Raw genomic sequence first — 18,110 nt, 5'->3', positions numbered from 1 at the left:
GTCCAGAGTATTGTATTCAACAGGGACCTTATTTTGCCATCTGACAATGAGATTTTTTGATTTAAAAAAAGCATATTACATGACCTGGCCACATCATACCCTTGCCACACTATATGAGTGGGGTCTTGATGCCCACTCCCAATTTTTATCCAAAAATGTGCTGTCGCTTCACACTTTCTGTGTCCAAGTTGGTGCCTCCCATCATTCCCCCCATATCCAGTAGAATGGGGTCCCACAGGGCTCTGTATTTTATGTATCCCTATTTTTAGTGGCCATTAATGGCCTAGCAGCAGCTGTAGGGCCGTCCATCTCACCTTCTCTGTATGCAGACGACTTCTCCATTTCGTACTGCTCCACCAGTACTGGTGTTGCTGAGCGGCGCCTACAGGGAGCCATCCACAGGGCACAGTCATGGCCTCTAGCCCACGGTTTCCAGTTTCCAGCCTCAAAGTTGTGTGTTATACACTTCTGTCGGCATCGTACCATTCACCAAGAATCAGAACTTTACCTTAATGATGATCCACTCACTGTAGTGGAGACATATCGATTTTTAGGGCTGGTTTTTGATTCCCCATTGATGCCCCATTGACTTGGCTACCTAACCTTTGTCAGCTTAAGGGGAAGTGCTGGCAGCACCTCAATGCCCTCTGCTGCCTGAGCAACACCAATGGGGGTGCAGATCACTCTACACTGCTGAAGCTGTACAGAGCCCTTGTTCAATCCCACCTTGACTATGGGAGTCTGGTTTATAGTTCAGCGGCGCCCTCAGTGTTGTGCTGACATGATGAGTAACATCATGTCGGCTTCGATATGTCCATGGAGGACATACTGAACAGCCTTCCTTGCCCAATGGCTGCAGTGTTTTCACTGCCAAGCTGGTGGCTAAATCTCGTGCTCTTGAGCACATCCGTTCATGCCTTTGGGAGTCGTTTCTTCTATGTACGGACTCCTTGAGCAGCCTACAAGCTATTGACCAGTGCTACCCTCATCATCCTTTGGTAACGACCATCCAGGAGTCCATCTATGCCCTGGAATGGACCAGTCGTTCAGTGGTGTTTGTCTTGACCCCACGTCATGTCAGAATCACAGGCAACAAACTGGCTGACAGGCTGGCCAAACGGGCTGTGCGGAAACCGCTTATGGAGATTGGCTTCTCAGCAACTGACCTTTGTTCAGTACTATGCTGCAAGGTTTTGCAGCTTTGGGAGATGGAATGGCATACCCTTAGTACACACAACAAACTGCATGCAATTAAGGAGACTATGAATGTGTGGAAGACCTTGACACAAGCCTCTCACAGGGACTCTGTGGTTCTCTGATGGCTCCACATTGGCCACGTTTGGGGCACACAGCTACCTCCTGTGCTGTGATGACCCACCCCAGTGTCAGTGCGGCACCCGGCTGACAGTTTCCTACATCTTGGTGAGCTGTCCTCCTTTGGCTGCCTTGTTACAGACTCTTCAGTTACCAGACTCCTTGCTATTAATTTTAGCCGACAGTGCCTTATCGGCTAATTTAGTTTTACATTTTATATGTGACGGTGGGTTTTACGATTCTATATGAGTTTTCATGCAAGTCCTGTGTCCCTTTGTGTTCTCCACTCTAATGCTTTTAGGGTGGATGTTTTAATGTGTCGCAGAGTGGCTGGCTTCTCATTTTTATTCTCATGGTCAGTCAGCCACGGTCATCTGCTCTCTTGTTTTTATCCCTTCTATCTATTTCTTGCTTCTATCTGAGGCTTTCTTTTCCTGTTTTTTCCATAGTTCTGTTGGTTGTCCTTCTGTCGTTCTTCCTTTCTCCTGTTATAGTGCTGTATGTCTCCTTTCTTTTCTGCTTTTCCTTGTGTAATATTTTACTGGGAACAAGGGATCGATGACCTTGTAGTTTGGTCTCACCCCCCCCCCCCCCCCCCCCCCCCCCCCCGCCTCATTCAGACCAACCAACCAACCAACTGTAATAATCTCAATTGATTGTTGGACAATTAGCCTGCTCCAGTGATGACAGTGTGATAGTTGAACATACATACCAGCAAGCTGAGGCTTTTTTTAAAAGTTTTTTTGTTATGGCTATGCGTGAGCTGGTGGCTGAAAGAATTACACAGTTATAAATTGATGTCTTGCCTGATCCGTCTCCAATTTTTATCATGTTGCATGTGAGTTTGTCTAATGTAACAAAGAGATTTAAGACCTGAAGCTACATTGTCCAAGAATGTTGTTTGTTTTATAACAAGAGAAAAATCTGAGGTAAAATTTCCTGATTTCCATAATCAATTTGGATGTTTGGGCCTTAAACTTATATTTTGTGGATGTTACAGTTACTAACAGAATTGCATAACAAACTTGTAAATAGCAGAATTTCATGACAAACATAGACAATGTACACAGCCATTGACAGGGTAACTGACTGGAGAAAAGTATGACAATTATAATGTTCAAAAACACAGTGTTATGCCACAGCAGTTTCCCTCATGTGTGTTATTTTTACTTCATGATCATAAACTATCAAACATCAAACTGGTCACCTGTGATGTTAGTGACTGGATTTTTTAAAGCTTGCATTAAAATGTTTTAGCACTCACAGTCATATAGCCCATGATCATCTGTAAATCAAATAGGATGGAACTCCACACTGCTTATAGTTTCCTCATCACTGACAATAAACAAGTACAGTAGTTGTAGATAGTCTTATTACAGTCAATCTCCTTTTATTTATTTATGTACAGTGCTAGAAAGGGACCAAACATTCTTGAAGACCAAGTGTCTACATACCTCTGAAATTGGCAACTATATTTAATGATGTATACTCTTCTTACCTACCTTAGGGTAGGTAAAATTTCCTTGTATTTGACTGTGTTCTTGTAACGTCCTGGTTCCCTTTTTATAAAAGTACATATGGTATGACTTATAATATCAGTTACATAATATGTGTATGGGTGTAAAATTGTCATACTGTATCAGTAATAAAGCAGTGTAATGTTTTATAATATTTGTGACTCATAACAAATATTAGCAGTTCAATACAATATGTAGTTCTGTAACACTCACTGCAGAATCAGATACTAATCACTTTGGCAATAAAGTCTTGATCATGTAGAAGTATATCTTACTTTAAAAGAATTTTTGTTTGTAACGCTAAGGAAATTAAACATCTTTGCAGCTCTCATGATAGAAGTGTGTGTATCAGCTGTTGGCCATTTTGGAGCGATGAGTGCTCTCAGTATGGCTCGCCTTCTGGGTCTCTCAAGGGCACTCCATTCATCACAGTCGCTTATCATCTGGGAGCCACTTGGAGCATCCCTTGCAGCAGTGGTGGAATTAATTCCGGTAAGTGTCTGAAAGCTGCAAATAGACAACAAAACATAAAATTTACTGTTGTAAACATTAATCCTTTGATCAGACTGTTTCTTGTACTAAAGATCAACCACTGTCATGGTGTTACATACCACTGTAGTGCAGATTCCACAGGATTTGTTGTGCACTGCTATCTGTTGCCACCACTGTAATTTTTTTTGCACCTTACAGTGCTTTCTTTCAGTATGGCATAATATGACACACTTCAGCATTTATCTCAGATCATGTGATTATTGTGACTGTAATTTGCCAAGAATTTTAACCTTTTGGCAGCAACAATGGTATTAAAATAAGCAAACTTCTTTTGATTTATTTTGATAGTCTCAGGAAGAATTTTACTGGAGCAGCTAATGCTTTTTCCTTGTTGTGTGTTGACATAATGTAATCATGATATTGCAAGAGGCCAAGTCTTTACTCATTGTCAAGTCTTCAATCACTCCCGTGTAATACCAGTTACCTTCTTTTCAGAATTTCTTGATCACCATCTTCTTTTCTCTTGATGTGGTCCTGCTATGCAGTGCCACGTATTTAACCACAGACTTCATTTCTGGTTGCAGTGGAGTGAAGGCTATATGAGAGTTTCTGCATTTAAATTACTCAGTACAAAATCACAAAACACTGTTTCCATAATTCTTCAATACTCAAATAAAATATCAACTCACAACTCTTAATGAACAAAGCTTTTCAGACAACACGTTCATACATGATGCTTCAATGCTTCACTTAACTCCAGATAGCACAGCATTGTTTCTATTTAACAAAATTCTTTTTTCTTTAGAGCTTTATCTTTTTCATTAGGGCCCTTTCTTCTTTGGAGTCCACAGCACCCCCAAAGTATGACTGCAAAATGCAAGTGATCTTCACTGTCCAGTCCAAATTACACATCCATCACCGCTTTCTGTACTGTGCCCACATTTTTGTTTCTCATATTTGCACATAAACTCTAAAAACATGGGCACAATAGATGCTCTTTATGTTACTACTAATTCAAGTTATGTTTTTCACGAGCATGTTTTTCATCAGTCTAGTCAAAGGGAAGTAAGATGTGTTGCTACGGTTTATGGCAACATGTATCACTACAATACTTATTTAGAAATTATTTTTCATATGCTACATTTCAAAACAAGGCATTACACGTAGTCCAACACTTCACAATAGAGGCATATTTTTCTTCTTATTTTTTTCCACTGAAATCTTTATTGCTACACCATACTCCACATTGTCTCATCGGCACCTGTTTCTTCTTAGCACAAGGAATATGTTAAGGAAATTGTTATCCCACCAAATGTGTTGGTAGTAATACTTGGCAAGGGTTATCAGTTTTTCTTTGCTGAGAGGAAGAATATGCAAATGCACTGTATTTTTAAAGAAAAATTTCAGTAAACCGATTTTGGAAATCATCTCCCAAATTTTCCTCCCAGTTTTTTGTACTAAAAGTATAAATTTAAAGCTGAAACATATATGAGATTGTGAAACTGCTTTATGCAATATTCTCAGAGTTGCTTCCTTGTTGCTGTATAATTTGGCTTGTACTGGTCAGCTAAGTCAGTGTCACCCATTCTGTCATTCTATTTAAGGTAACTTTTGGCTTCATTTTCCCTGTTACCTTACTCTCAATTTTTTGCACTTCAGCACCGTGAATGCTACTAAGCACATACATGTCTTTCTTGTCTCGCCATTGCATCACCACCAATTTCCCTAGCTGCAAAATGTCTTAACTTTACACTTCTCAAGTTTTTCCTCCTTCAGAGAAGCTAGTATTTCCTTCCTGTTACCCATAACTGTGTAAATACCATCAGAGTTTTTAGAGACAAGAAGATCAGAAAATAAAATAACTGGAGATTTGTATAAAATCTATTGGCAAAAACAGTATACACTTTGTCAAACTAGTCTTCAGCAAAAACAGAATGACCTCAAGACACAGGAGGATATTCACTGCATTGTCACTCAAATGCAGTGTCTTTTTCTGTGTATATAGTGAAGTTATATAAATAGCCTCTATTTGCTTCACACAAACAGAATCATTTAATCGCAAAATGAGCATATGTCACTGATGTATACTGTATTATAGGGAGCTGCACCTATGACAGTAAATGGGACTTTTCAACAGACAATGCTCATCTGGACAAGTACTCAAACGTATGTAATTTATCAGTAATACAACAATCTCTCAAATAAAAACTGTTGTCATGAAAATAATAGAACTTCAACAGAAGACTACATCTACTTACTGACAAACTTTTCAGAAAATCAGTGTTTCATGAATTCCTTTTCTCGAGTAATACATTTCATAATCGGATTCTGAAATATGCCTTGTAAGAGTAACTGTGAAAAAAGAGTACAATTCTCCTCCGTTTGTTGGTATCCATTTATGCACATATGATCATTGTTTCAGTGTTAACTTACAAACTGTTCAGCATATTTGTTCATCTCATTGGTTATTGTTGACAATGTATCGTAAAAAAAAGGTTAAAAAATCAAGTGGATTCAGACGATCTGCAAAATGAATTTTTATGCCTGGTGTCCTTGTATGTGCAAGTTTATTATTAATTGATCACTTCAACAGGAAGCACTTCTCTGACATTGACTTTGCCACTTTACTTGTCTATATCACTATCATTAAAATCTTCAGCACTGCTTGGAATGCTATCACTAGACCATTTGCCACCACTTTAATTTAATAATACCTTTATCACATGAATATGAGGACAGTGCATGTTTATACATGTTAACTCCTGTTTGAATGACATGTCTACTAACTGACAATAATTGTTTCACCTAACAGAAAAGCCCATGATTTCTGTTTGATGATACTTACACTAGGTAGTGCAACCCTTTCAGCTGATATACGACTCTAAATACATTTTGTAGAGCCTCCCAAATCTTGCCCACTACAGACGAGAGAGTTTGTAGACCATGGTGGTAGTACTGGAATGGATCCTGAGCCCAACCTGTATAACGTGTTATAACAAAATACAATCAGTCCAGATCACAGATGACCTTTAATTTTTATGGTATGGTAACCAGTTTCAGTTGTACATAGACCATCTTCAGACCAGTAACGTCTCTACTGGTGATGCACAGAACTGATGAACAGAGCCATTGTAAGGGCAAGAGGCACCTTTCAACAACTCTAGTTGATGACAGGTGCCTCTTGCATTTACAACAACTCAGAGTGACTCCATCCATCCCCAATGGACACATTAATGGACTGAAGATGGCCTGCTGTATGATTTAAAGTGGTTAACATATCACGAAAATAAACACTGCTTGAGACCTGAACTAATTGTTTTTTGTTGCATTACAATAAAAAATCATTGATGTTCAAATTGTGAGTTCAAAAGTTATTGTACAGGACAATTGAGGGGTTACTAAAGAACTGTTCCTGTTATAAGGTATCATATATTTTGCTATAAACAGTGATGTAGTGGGCAGTGCTTCCCAAGTCATCACCTGAGGCTTCTTGTGTTTCACAAAAGTAAAGCAATGTTGAATAGCTTGAAAGCAATATTAGAGTTTTATGTCCAGCCGATATCAAGATCATTCAACCCCAGAGCACAAGTTCAGAGGTGATAAGGATGGGAGACAAAATTATTTGTTACTTGAGGTAACAAGGATAGGAGACAAAATTATTTGTTGCCTTTTTTTTTAAAGAAACTGTTATGTTATTTGGTACAGGTGACTCCTGGGAACCACAGAAAACTGCAGTTTCAACAGCTGCATAGAGATGTAACCCCACTCCACACAAATATGAGTTCAGTGTGTTCAACGCAGTATACCTCTCTTGAAGCTGATGGTGGGAAACCACCATTTGTTATCTGATTGCAGTTCCACGTGCTGTGTCAGCCAATCACTGTGCATCTTGCCGCAGTGGTGAAGGAACCTGGGACAATTAACAAGGAGCTGTGATAAGTAAAAGCAATTACCTGAACATGTTTGTAATGAAACAAATAGTGCTTGCAGCAGCACCTCCGTGTTCCAGCCACTGACTGCTGCAGTTGACAGCTGGTGGCGGCACAGCACCCTCAGCAGCGAGGCACTTCCATGCTCTGACCTCCTTCCACGTGGCAATGACAGAAAACTTGGATGTTGACTACCCTCACTAGCCTCTGAAAAGCTTCTGTGTGGTAGAACAATGAGGGAGGGCTACTTCATTTGTATAATTAGCCTTCTGACAGCAGTATTTATACCGCCCTGATCCAGCCAGTCATCTTCAGACATCTGGGCTAAATTATGATGCTCACCCTATGTTGGATGCCGCCATGAAGACATGGCATCTATGACATGGCTGTCAACTCTGTAACTGGACTTTGAACCCCTGATTTTTGCCTGACCACCCAGGTTTTTGCACCAATGTGTTAAGCCACCACAGGGGATCTATTAGCTGGGGTCCAGCCACTTCCCCATGTTCTGGGGCTTGAACTGAGGTCCTCACAAATCACAAATTCTGCCCCTGGGTTCTGATTCAGCCAGCCATAGCTGTCCATTGTCCCGTGCGGAATTTGAGGCAATGGGTCGCCTTCCCATCACTTGACCACCTTCATTGAGACAACAGCAAACGTCACAGCTGGGTCTGCTATTATGGGCTTGATTACACAAGCTGTCCACATGACCTGACACAATATGAGTGGGTTCTTGAAATGTGCTGCCACTAACAAGGATGACACTTCAAGGGCAGTTGAGATGGGAGGTGCTGTAGCATCATATTTTCTGCCTTACAGAGGTCCCAGAGATCAAATCCCAACCCAGTGCTTCACATCAGGGGTCATAATTGCGACAAAAGTTCTGTTTTCTGATACCCTGGCTGTGCCTACCCATAATACAAAATGATTGCAAACTCATAATTAGTTGCTGCTGTCTACTACTGCAACAAGCTACTCAGCACTATACACAATTTTAATGCATTGGTGCATTTTAGAAAAAGCTGAAGCACCTTCTTTTGCCAACATCATAAATTCTCAACTTTTCCCTAAAAAGGTAACATACAAGTCAGGTCTCTCTCAGTGAAACAGTAAAGCAAAAGCTATGTTCTTCCACTTTTATCTCTTTTTTTTTGTTTGTTTGTCAATATAGTCACTCCACTGCCCCCCCCCCCCCCCCACCCCCACCCCTCAACCCACCCTCCCACTCATCTACGCTTTTTCCTATTCTACCATATTCCTCTTTCTATCGCTTTCCCATTGCACCTCTCAAGTCCATCCTTTCCAGTACCCTCAGATTAAAACTATTTACCTGTTATTTGTCTTTGTTTTTGTATTTTTTATGAATTAATATCAACTGTGATTTTTCTACTATAGCTACTTCTGTTTTCCACCATTTATGTTAGAAATAATTATAAGTTTTTATGATACACCTAGTGAAGGTTTTTATAATGTGTATGTCATAATGAACAGAATGTAAAATACGTAAAATGCCTTAGATGTAGGAGAGAGCCTCATGACCTAATCTTGGCAGAATAAATAAATAAATGACATATTTCATCTATGAAATGAACTTGTCTACAAGGCTGCTTTGGAAATAAGGAAACTGAGAGATTTGGAGTAAGAATTGTTTGAATATGCTCTCTATTAATCACACGTATAAAGAAATTTATGACTAGAAAATGTTTTGCGTTCAATAAAATGACTGACAGATGGATATTTAGCAGACTCTCCAGAGCCATATTCCAAGGATGGAATCTACTTGCTGAGAAAGTACTGGGCAAAGTGTACTGACCTAAATGGTCAGTTTGTCACTGACAGTCCAAGAACTTTTCTACTTGCCTTCGTAGAATGTTGTCAGGATATTAAAGGACTACATCATGTTGCAGCCAACTTTGTGTGAGCTATGTTGTGAGTAGTTGTGGATTGGTGTAGAATGCACCTCTTCCAGTTTGTTGCGTAATCCATGTTAATAGCAAATAAAAATGAGGTGCTGTATACCACTAGGGAACTGATACTTATTCCTCTGCTCATTAGTATATTATTGTGCCTAAATCTCTATCCTCTTAGTAAATTTAGGGAATAAAAATACATCATTTTCCTATTCACATACAGGGTGTTACAGAAATGTTAAAATTTGAAAGACTATAGAGGATGCAACTCTGTGTGTTTTAATATAAGAAACCTATAGCTGGAAATGTGCAGTGAAGTATCTGCAGCACTGTGCACTTACCATGAATTTGGTAGATTAAATGACACACTTTAACAGTGTAGTTTGGAAAACATTTATTGAGAGTGAGTACAATCAAGTACTGCAAACTGAATTTGTGTTTTCATTAGTAAATATTTAATGTGACAACTATCAACTTTGACCACATGTGAATCAATTACATTCATTCCATATGTGTGTGTGTTTTTTATCATGTGCATATTCTTTCTTCATGAGGTTGACATTGTGTTCAGTTAATGGTTTAAGACTTTGTGTGCTTTGATGTGTTTTCATGAAGTGTTTGACTGCCTTGTATTTATATGTTATAATTTTATATGATGTTCAGTGATCCAGGTTCCTTTCAAAATTTCAGTACATATTAAGATATTTGTTCTCGGATATTTTCGTACAGTACATTCCTACTGTAGGACTCCTTAATAAATCCAACACGAAACAGTACTTCCAGACATTTAAAGAATCATATTCTGTTAATTTTCCATGCATATTAAAATAAAGAAAGGGAAAAAGATTTGCCTTTTGCACAGTGTGTGGATGTGATGTTAATAAGGCATGTGGTGGAAAAAATGACTTAATTAATCATGTGAAGTGTGATAAACACATAAGTTACATTAAATCAAAGGAAGATCAAAAGAAAATCAACACTTTTTATGCCAAGTCTGGGAACATTGACAGTGACGTAATTAGGGCTGAGTGTCTGTTTACTTCCTTTTTGGTTGAACATACTGTGCCCTTAAGTACAGCTGATCATGCTGGTGCTTTATTTAAAAAGATCTTCCCCACATCAAAAGCTGCAAAGAAATATAGCTGTGGTCACAAGAAAATGACATGCATTGTAAATAAAATGGCAGAAAATACATCATCTGAAGTTCTTAAGTGCCTTCAGAATGGACCATTTTCTTTGACAACAGAAGGAAGCAATTATATGAATACCAAATTGTATCCTGTTGTTGTGATATTCTATGGGAAAAAGTAGTGAGCACTATGCTATCCATACCAGCATTAGAGGGGGGCTCAACAGGGTGTTACATAGGTAACCTGATGTTTCCACAGCTGAATTTTCATAACATGTCAATTAAAAAACGCAAAAATGGGGTTTCAGCAACTGAAGGAAGTTCAACCAGGTGTTGCCATGATAGGTTGCATTTGCCACCTAATTAAACTAGCAGCTGAAAAAGGTGATGGTAGATTATCACTTAGAGTGGATGATACCCTTGTTGATATATTTTATTTCTGAGAGAAGAGTGTCAAAAAAAGGGGGGAGGGGGGAAGGACACCTTCAGAAATTTCAGAAGTTGCACAATAAAAAGGCAAAGAAAATTCTGAAGTGGGGTTATCTTTGGGTAGACGTTTGGATAGACTGCTTGACCAGTGGGATCTGCTGCTTTCTTTCTTCAGGGAGGAAGTAATATTATGTACAACATTTCCACATCTTTCAAAATACCTAGAGTTGAACAAAGTGGATCCAAAAAGTATCAGAATAAGAGAATTCTTGATTATGTACTTTACATGCTGCTAAAAGAATAGTGTATTCTTCCAAATGTGACAAACCCATCCTAAAAAGTAAGACTTCTGCTGCAACAAGTGAAGAAAAATTGTTAATTTTCCTGTCTTCAAACTAGAACAAGGCCTTTTGCACTTCCCTTCAAGTGACTATTGCTGTATTTGACAAATTGAATGTTGCTGTTCAGACCTATTCCCCACAAGTTCATTTTTTATTATAGCTTCTAATGGATTTGCTAAAGCAGTTGTTCACCAAGTTTGTTAACCCCCAAATTGTCAAAATCTCCTCATTACTTGAAGTTGAGTACAACTTGATTCAAAATCAAAGAAGTGATGATGAGTTAGTTATTAGCAGTCAGACTTCAAATATAATGCATGATCTCCAGGATACAGATAAATCCTTTTTCTTTTTGTCAGTACCTGTGACAACATCTTCAACAAGTTTCCGCTCAAGGATGATGTGTTAAAGCATGCTCAAGTTGAAGATGCACAGTTTTCTTCCATTCACATCTATATCATACTTGGCAAGCCACCAAATGGTGTATGGCGGAGAGTACTTTTGTACCACTAACTGAGCCCTCCAACCCTGTTCCGCTCATGAATAGTGCATGGAAAGAATGATTGTCGGTAAGTCTCTGTATTACTCTCTCGAAATTTCAATAGTAAATCTCTCCATGTTGCACTTGTAACATCTGCCAATGGAGTTTGTTGAGCATCTCCATAACACTCTCGTGCTGTATAAACGATCCCGTGACAAAGTGTGCCAGTGTTGGATCTTCTCTCTCTCTCTCTCTCTCTCTCTCTCTCTCTCTCTCTCTCTCTCTCTTCTATCAGTCCTATCTGGTAGAGATCCCAGATAGATGAACAAAACTTATTGTTTTATATGGTCATTCCACTTAAGGTCGCTCTGGGTAGTTACTCCTAGATATTTTATGGCAGACATTGTTTCCAGCAATTGGTCATCAGTAGTGTAGCTATACAGTAGTGGACTTCTTTTCCTATGTATGCGCAATAGATTACATTTATTTACATTCAGGATCAACTGCCAGAGCCTGCAACATTCTCAGTTCTCTGGAGGTCATTCTGTAAATTATTACTATATTCTGGCATTGCAATTTTGTTATAGACAACTATATCATCTGTGAACAGCCTTAGAGAGCATTCAGTTCTTTCTACTGGGTCATTTGTATATACTGTAACCAATGACGGTCCTATCACACTTCCTTGGGGAACTCAGGAAATTACCTTCACATCTGTCGATTTTGTTCTGCTAAGAGCAACATGTTGAGTCCTGTATGCAAGGAAGGCTTGAATCCAGTCCCAAATCTGCTCTGACACTCGATAAGCTCATACTTTTTTCACTAAACGGCAGTGCGGCATGGTGTCAAATGCCTTCCTGAAGTCGAGGAACACGGCATCAACCTGAGCACCATTGTCTATAGCACTGTGGGTCTCACAGAGGAGCAGAGCGAGCTGAGTTTCACAGGATCTATGTTAGCAGAATTCATGTTTATAGAGGAGATTTCTCTTCTCCAAGAAAGCCATAATTCTTGAGCATAAAACATGTTCCACAATTCTACAATAGATTGACATCAATAATATAGGTCTATAATTGTGTGCCTCTATCCTACTGCCCTTCTTAAAAATGGGAATGACCTGTGCTTTCTTCCAGTCACTAGGTAACCTTCATTGCTCAATCAATCTATGATAAATTACTGCTAGAAGAGAGCAAGTTCTTTCGCATAATCTTTGTGGAATCTTATAGGCATCTCATCTGGTCCTGACGCCTTTCCACTACTAAGTAATTGTAGTTGTTTTTCTATTCCGTGATTGACTATCTCAATATCTTCCATTTTGACATTCATATGACAACTGAAAGGAGGGACCATGTGGTGATACAATTTTGGAAGACCGAATTCAATATTGCAGCCTTCTCTCTGTCACCTTCTGTTTCAGTGCCTGTGTGGTCACTGAGTGAATGAATAGATGATTTTGACCACTTACTGATTTTACAAATGATCAAAACCTCTTAAGGGTTTTACTCATATCAGTTGACAAAGTTTTACTTTCAAAGTCATTGAACGCTTCTCTCTTTGCTCTCCTTAAGGTCATTTAGACTTAATTCAGCTTTTGTTTGTCAGCTAGGTTTTTACTTCTCTTGAATGTGAGGTGATGTTCTCTTTGTTTATGTAGCAGCTTTCTAACACAGCTATTATACCATGGTGGGTTTTTCCCATCCCTTCAGACCTTACTTGAAACATATGTGTCTAAGGCATTTTGCACGATTCCTTTTAATTTTTTCCATTTGTTTTCCACATCTTCGTCCTCATCACTGAATATTTGATGCTGACTACTCAGATACTCTGAAATTTGTATCCTGCCACTCCTGCTAAACAAAAATATCTTCTTACCTTTCATAATATTCTTTATGAATCACATAGTCATAGATGCTATCACAGCCGTATGATCACTGATATCTTCCTCTGCGTTAACCGATTCTTTATGTTCACGTCTGTTTGTTGCCAGACAGTCTAAGGCTTGTGGCTTGGTTCTTTAACTATCTGCTCAAAGTAATTTTCGCACAAGACGTCCAGAAAAATGTCACATGAATCCTTGTCTCTGGCACCAGTTTTGAAAGCATGACACTCCGAATCTATACCTGGGGAGTTGAAGTCACCTCCTATTTCAACGGCATGATCAGGAAAATTACTAATGATATTCTGCAAGTTCTGTCTGCAGCACTCTACCAGTAGAGCTCCTGACCCATGTGGCCTGTAAAAGCATCTGATTACCATTTTTGACTGATCTTTGATACTTAACCTCACACAGATTAATTCACAATTGAAATCCATGATAACCACACTAAATTTTATTGAATTCTTTACTCCAATAAACACATCACCACCATTGGCAGCTAACCTATCCTTACGGTAAATATTCCAATATGATTTTAGGATTTTGTTGCCATTAATGTCCAGTTTCAACTACCTTTCTGTTCCTAATACTATCTGTGCTTTATAACCTTCAGTAAGTGATACTAATTCATTCTTTCTTGGAAAAGTTTCCTGTCATATTATGCAAGGAAGAGCAGGAAACTGCAGATGAGATGGTGAATGAGCTTCAGAGGCCACTCACAGCTTTTCAGATAGATGACACTTTGGCTGCAAATCAAGATGCTGCTCAGACCATCCATGACCAATGAATCTTTGGAGTCTATTTCTATTTTGAACACCAGGATCTCTGATCCCTCTTATGACAAAACATTTTCTGAAGACTTTTTGCACGAAGCTAAAAAGGCCACAACTATGACTTTAAAGTCGGTCTATCATGTGATTTGCAGTGTGTATTATATTATTTCTTGTCTGTTTTACATTAAACAAGTTTTGTTGTGTAAAGCCCTTCTCAGTTATCATATATCTACTTACTTTATTAAGGAAGTCCTGTTGTGTATGCTCCAAACCAATATTCACCAGATGTCATAAACGTGGTGGAAATGATTTCCTGTGGTGAAGTTTGGGATGTGTATCATTGCTTAACACAAGAAAATCATAATACCGTGTCATATCTCGGATGTCCTCCACCAAGTGAATAATATGTCTCTTGTGTAATCCAGGGTACTGCTTCTTAATGCTGCTGTAGGTTCATCTTGATGTTACTGCATCGCCACTCAGGAATCATGCAATGGTAGAAATAAGCTCCAAGAATTCATGTCCACGCTAGATGTTCACTGGCGAATTACATGCGTAAAATTGAATTAACACTGTCTCATGACTGATGTAAGATTGACTTCGGACTGACCTTAACCATGGCAGCATACAAACTGCCTCTATTTATATGATTTTAAACAGTTACTGACACTGTTACATATTAAATTTGCATATTTAACAATTAAAACTTTTACATACATCTTCCCATATTACATAGAAATTTACATAAGATAAAAGTGAATAATTTCATACAAAGACTGGAAAGAATCTGTTTCTATTAAGACCATAAATTACATGTTTTATCATTGCAACAATATATTTCATTGATTTGCATATATTATTTTACTTACTTAAAGGATAATCACCATATCATTTTCAGGTGAACAGAGGGATTAGTTTTATTGAATGAAAGGCCTAGATTCAATTAATTAAATTTTTTACAAGTACAATTTTACATTTCTACATTGTCATAATTACAATTCCATTAATTAACACCAGTTAAAACAAGATATGCTTAATTCTAACTGAAAAATTATCATGCCATATTTCTATTACGGACACGATTTGTTTTTAGCTTGAATACATAAAAATAGCTGTCTCTTGATGACTGGAAATATTGGAACTTTAATTGTTAATTATTTCATAATCACAATATAAAAATTATTTCTACTATGTGCCTGAGGTTTCTATAATGTACAAAGTGTGATGGTACATCAGCATTTAATCCAACATGTTTCCTTCATTCTGCATATTGGTGAGGCCCAACATAACCAATGTCAAAGCAATAGCATAAATTAGTGCAAACTACTGATTTGCTGCAAAAGAAAATCTTCAGTGTATTCGAATCCAGATAACCAGAAAAGACAAAATCAAAGCAGCAGTTTAAATTGTTGTAAATCACTTACATTACACATATGCCGTCTTTGGGAGAGTTGAGATTAGACTGGGAAAGGATACCGGGTCCCAAAACGTGTTGTGGTATTACACACACCTTTTTATGTTTAATGTGGATTTCTTCTTGATTGTTATGTTCATCAAATCGTTGGCCTATAATACAAGCAGATGTGATTTCATTGAAGTATCCTGTTTAAAGGATTAATTATTGTATTTTGTAGCCCATAAGTATTATTATTTTTGTCAAGCTAGGCTGTGTCAAAAATCATTACATTTTTCTAGTCGTGCTTGAGTTTTAGTGATAGTCTTTTCCAAAAGTTGCAGGTATGTAAGTGCAACAAGAAACCATGTGTTGTCTGATTAGCTGTAAGATTCCACACTCCTCCAATGGTATCAAATGCTGTAAAGATGCACTCAGAATAATCAGGTACTGTTCCTACTGGCGTTGAACATACAAGGGACTTTACATAACCCCAGAGAAGAAAGTCAAAAGGGGTGAGATCAGGAGAGGGCACAGGCCAAGGGGGTGGGCATCCCCTTCCAACTATTTTCTGCCAGAAGTTGTCTGTAAGATATACTCTGACCTGATGGTCACAGTGCACCGGCAAAAATCGTCCTGAAACCACAAACTAGTGCTGAGTTGCAAGGGACCATACTCCAGAAGTTAAGACAAAGCATTATCCAGGAAGTTCAAATACCGTGCATCATTCAAATGATCTGGTTAGATGTGTGGTTTAATAAGGTGTTTTTCAAGAAATTCAGCCCAAGTGTTCACTGCAAGTCTCATCTGGGAGTTGCTCATATAGGTGGTGCATGGATTTTTGACAGCCCAGTGGTGGCTGTGGAAACTTTATTTTACATTCCTGCATATAGGTTCCTTATATCGAAACATTAAAAATTTCATCCTCTATAATCTCCCAAATTCTTAAGATGTTATTCTGTAACATCCTGTATGTTTTGTTTTCATACAGAATTTTTATTGTTCATGATTAAGTGAAAAGTAATGTACTGTTTTCAAGGCTTCATTTCTGTTTCAGGAACAAAGAGATACTAAAATGCTATTCCTCTTAGTAGGGATAATTGCAACAGTAGCAACACTTTGTGCTCCATCACTGTCTGAATATATATGTTGTCCGATAGATGTGAAGCAGAACATATTTCCTCCCTTGTGGAGGAAGTGCAGATCTTCTATAATAGACTCACCCCTGTGAGTATTCTTGAGAAATTTTGAGCACCTATTGCAAAATATATTTTCTTAGATACCAATATCTTCAGTGTTTCATTGTTACTAAATTGTATTTTCTGCTAAACTAACAATCTATTTTTGCATTGCTGTCTCACAGGAGCCAACTATTCCTGGTGGAGAAAACAGAAAGTCACACCAAATATGACTCCTCCCTGTCATACACTCCACTTCAGCCAGGATAATGAGTGCTTTTGCAGAAAAGGATTCCATGTTGTATGATATGGGTTAGCCAACCACAATATTCACAAAGATGAAACTATTTCATGTAACATGATTGTGTGATGCATACAGTCCTACATTTTTTAATCACTTGCAATAAGTGGAAGCAGATATTTTCTCTACTGTGTAGTTTACTATGTAACTATAAGTGTCATTGTTATAGAGGAAATGGAAGTTTGAAATTATCACAGCTGTTAAATATAACATGCTATGTGGTAGCTACAAATAATTACAAACAGTACTTGTTATTAAATTTTAATGTTTGTACTGAAGAGAAACTACTCACCTAACAATAATATTTTTGTACAAATACCTTGTAGACGCATCATGGATGCCATACACAAAAATGTAGGAACAAATGTCACCATGCTCAAAATCATCTCAATAACCAAAGATTATCTGATTAAAAAAGCATATTGTATGTATTAATTATTTAACAAAATTTAATGGATTACAGGAGCAGTCTGTGCCGAAGAATTTTCTCAAGAGAATTTAATAAGTACCTAATGTGTATATTATGTAAAGATAATGCATTAATATTGTATCACAGAATTGATGTCAGGACCTCAAACATGAATAAATGATATTTCTTTTACAATAGGAAATTGTAGATTTTTATAACACCAAATACCTCGGCATCATTTTATGGTACTAAATTATGGATTTAAAGATCTTCCTGTGAATTATTGTGTACAAACCCAAAATCCTGTCATTTATAAGTACTTATATAGTACTGGGGGAAATCACACTTGTGTCATAGTTGTCACATGCATGCACAGGAATGTTTCTAGCAGTGGCTAGTGTAATTGCTGATGCACTCTTGTGGAAGTATTTGTGGTGATTACTGTGTCAAAGTCCAAATACAGGCACAACTATAGGCAATGCTAGTGCATGTGGAGTAAAAAGAAAGGCACATACAAAAAACAGTTGCGTGTCAAAATCCCTCATGGCACAGTATACAGCAGGTTCTAAGCTATATAGTAGAAGACAGTGATAACAGCCTTACTACATAATACCTGAAGCAAACAGGCACAGCAAGAATTG

At 38.0% G+C, this 18,110-nt stretch overlaps 1 protein-coding gene across 1 annotated transcript in view; it reads left to right on the top strand.

Annotated features, from left to right (window-relative positions):
* The window catches only part of LOC124619473 (solute carrier family 22 member 1-like), a 264,507-nt gene extending 246,860 nt beyond the window's left edge, over nt 1-17,647 (top strand). Inside the window, exons 9-11 of the mRNA XM_047145879.1 lie at nt 3,157-3,323; nt 16,639-16,808; nt 16,945-17,647. Coding sequence (XP_047001835.1) covers nt 3,157-3,323; nt 16,639-16,808; nt 16,945-17,029 — 422 coding nt within the window. The 3' untranslated portion in view covers nt 17,030-17,647. The remainder of the gene's footprint in view (nt 1-3,156; nt 3,324-16,638; nt 16,809-16,944) is intronic.
* The last annotated feature ends 463 nt before the right edge of the window (nt 17,648-18,110 follow it).

This window comes from Schistocerca americana, chromosome 6, assembly GCF_021461395.2.
Source record: "Schistocerca americana isolate TAMUIC-IGC-003095 chromosome 6, iqSchAmer2.1, whole genome shotgun sequence".
Taxonomy (NCBI): domain Eukaryota; kingdom Metazoa; phylum Arthropoda; class Insecta; order Orthoptera; family Acrididae; genus Schistocerca; species Schistocerca americana.
The sequence above is the reverse complement of the archived record's forward strand: the minus strand, read 5'-3'. Positions and strand labels throughout refer to the sequence as shown.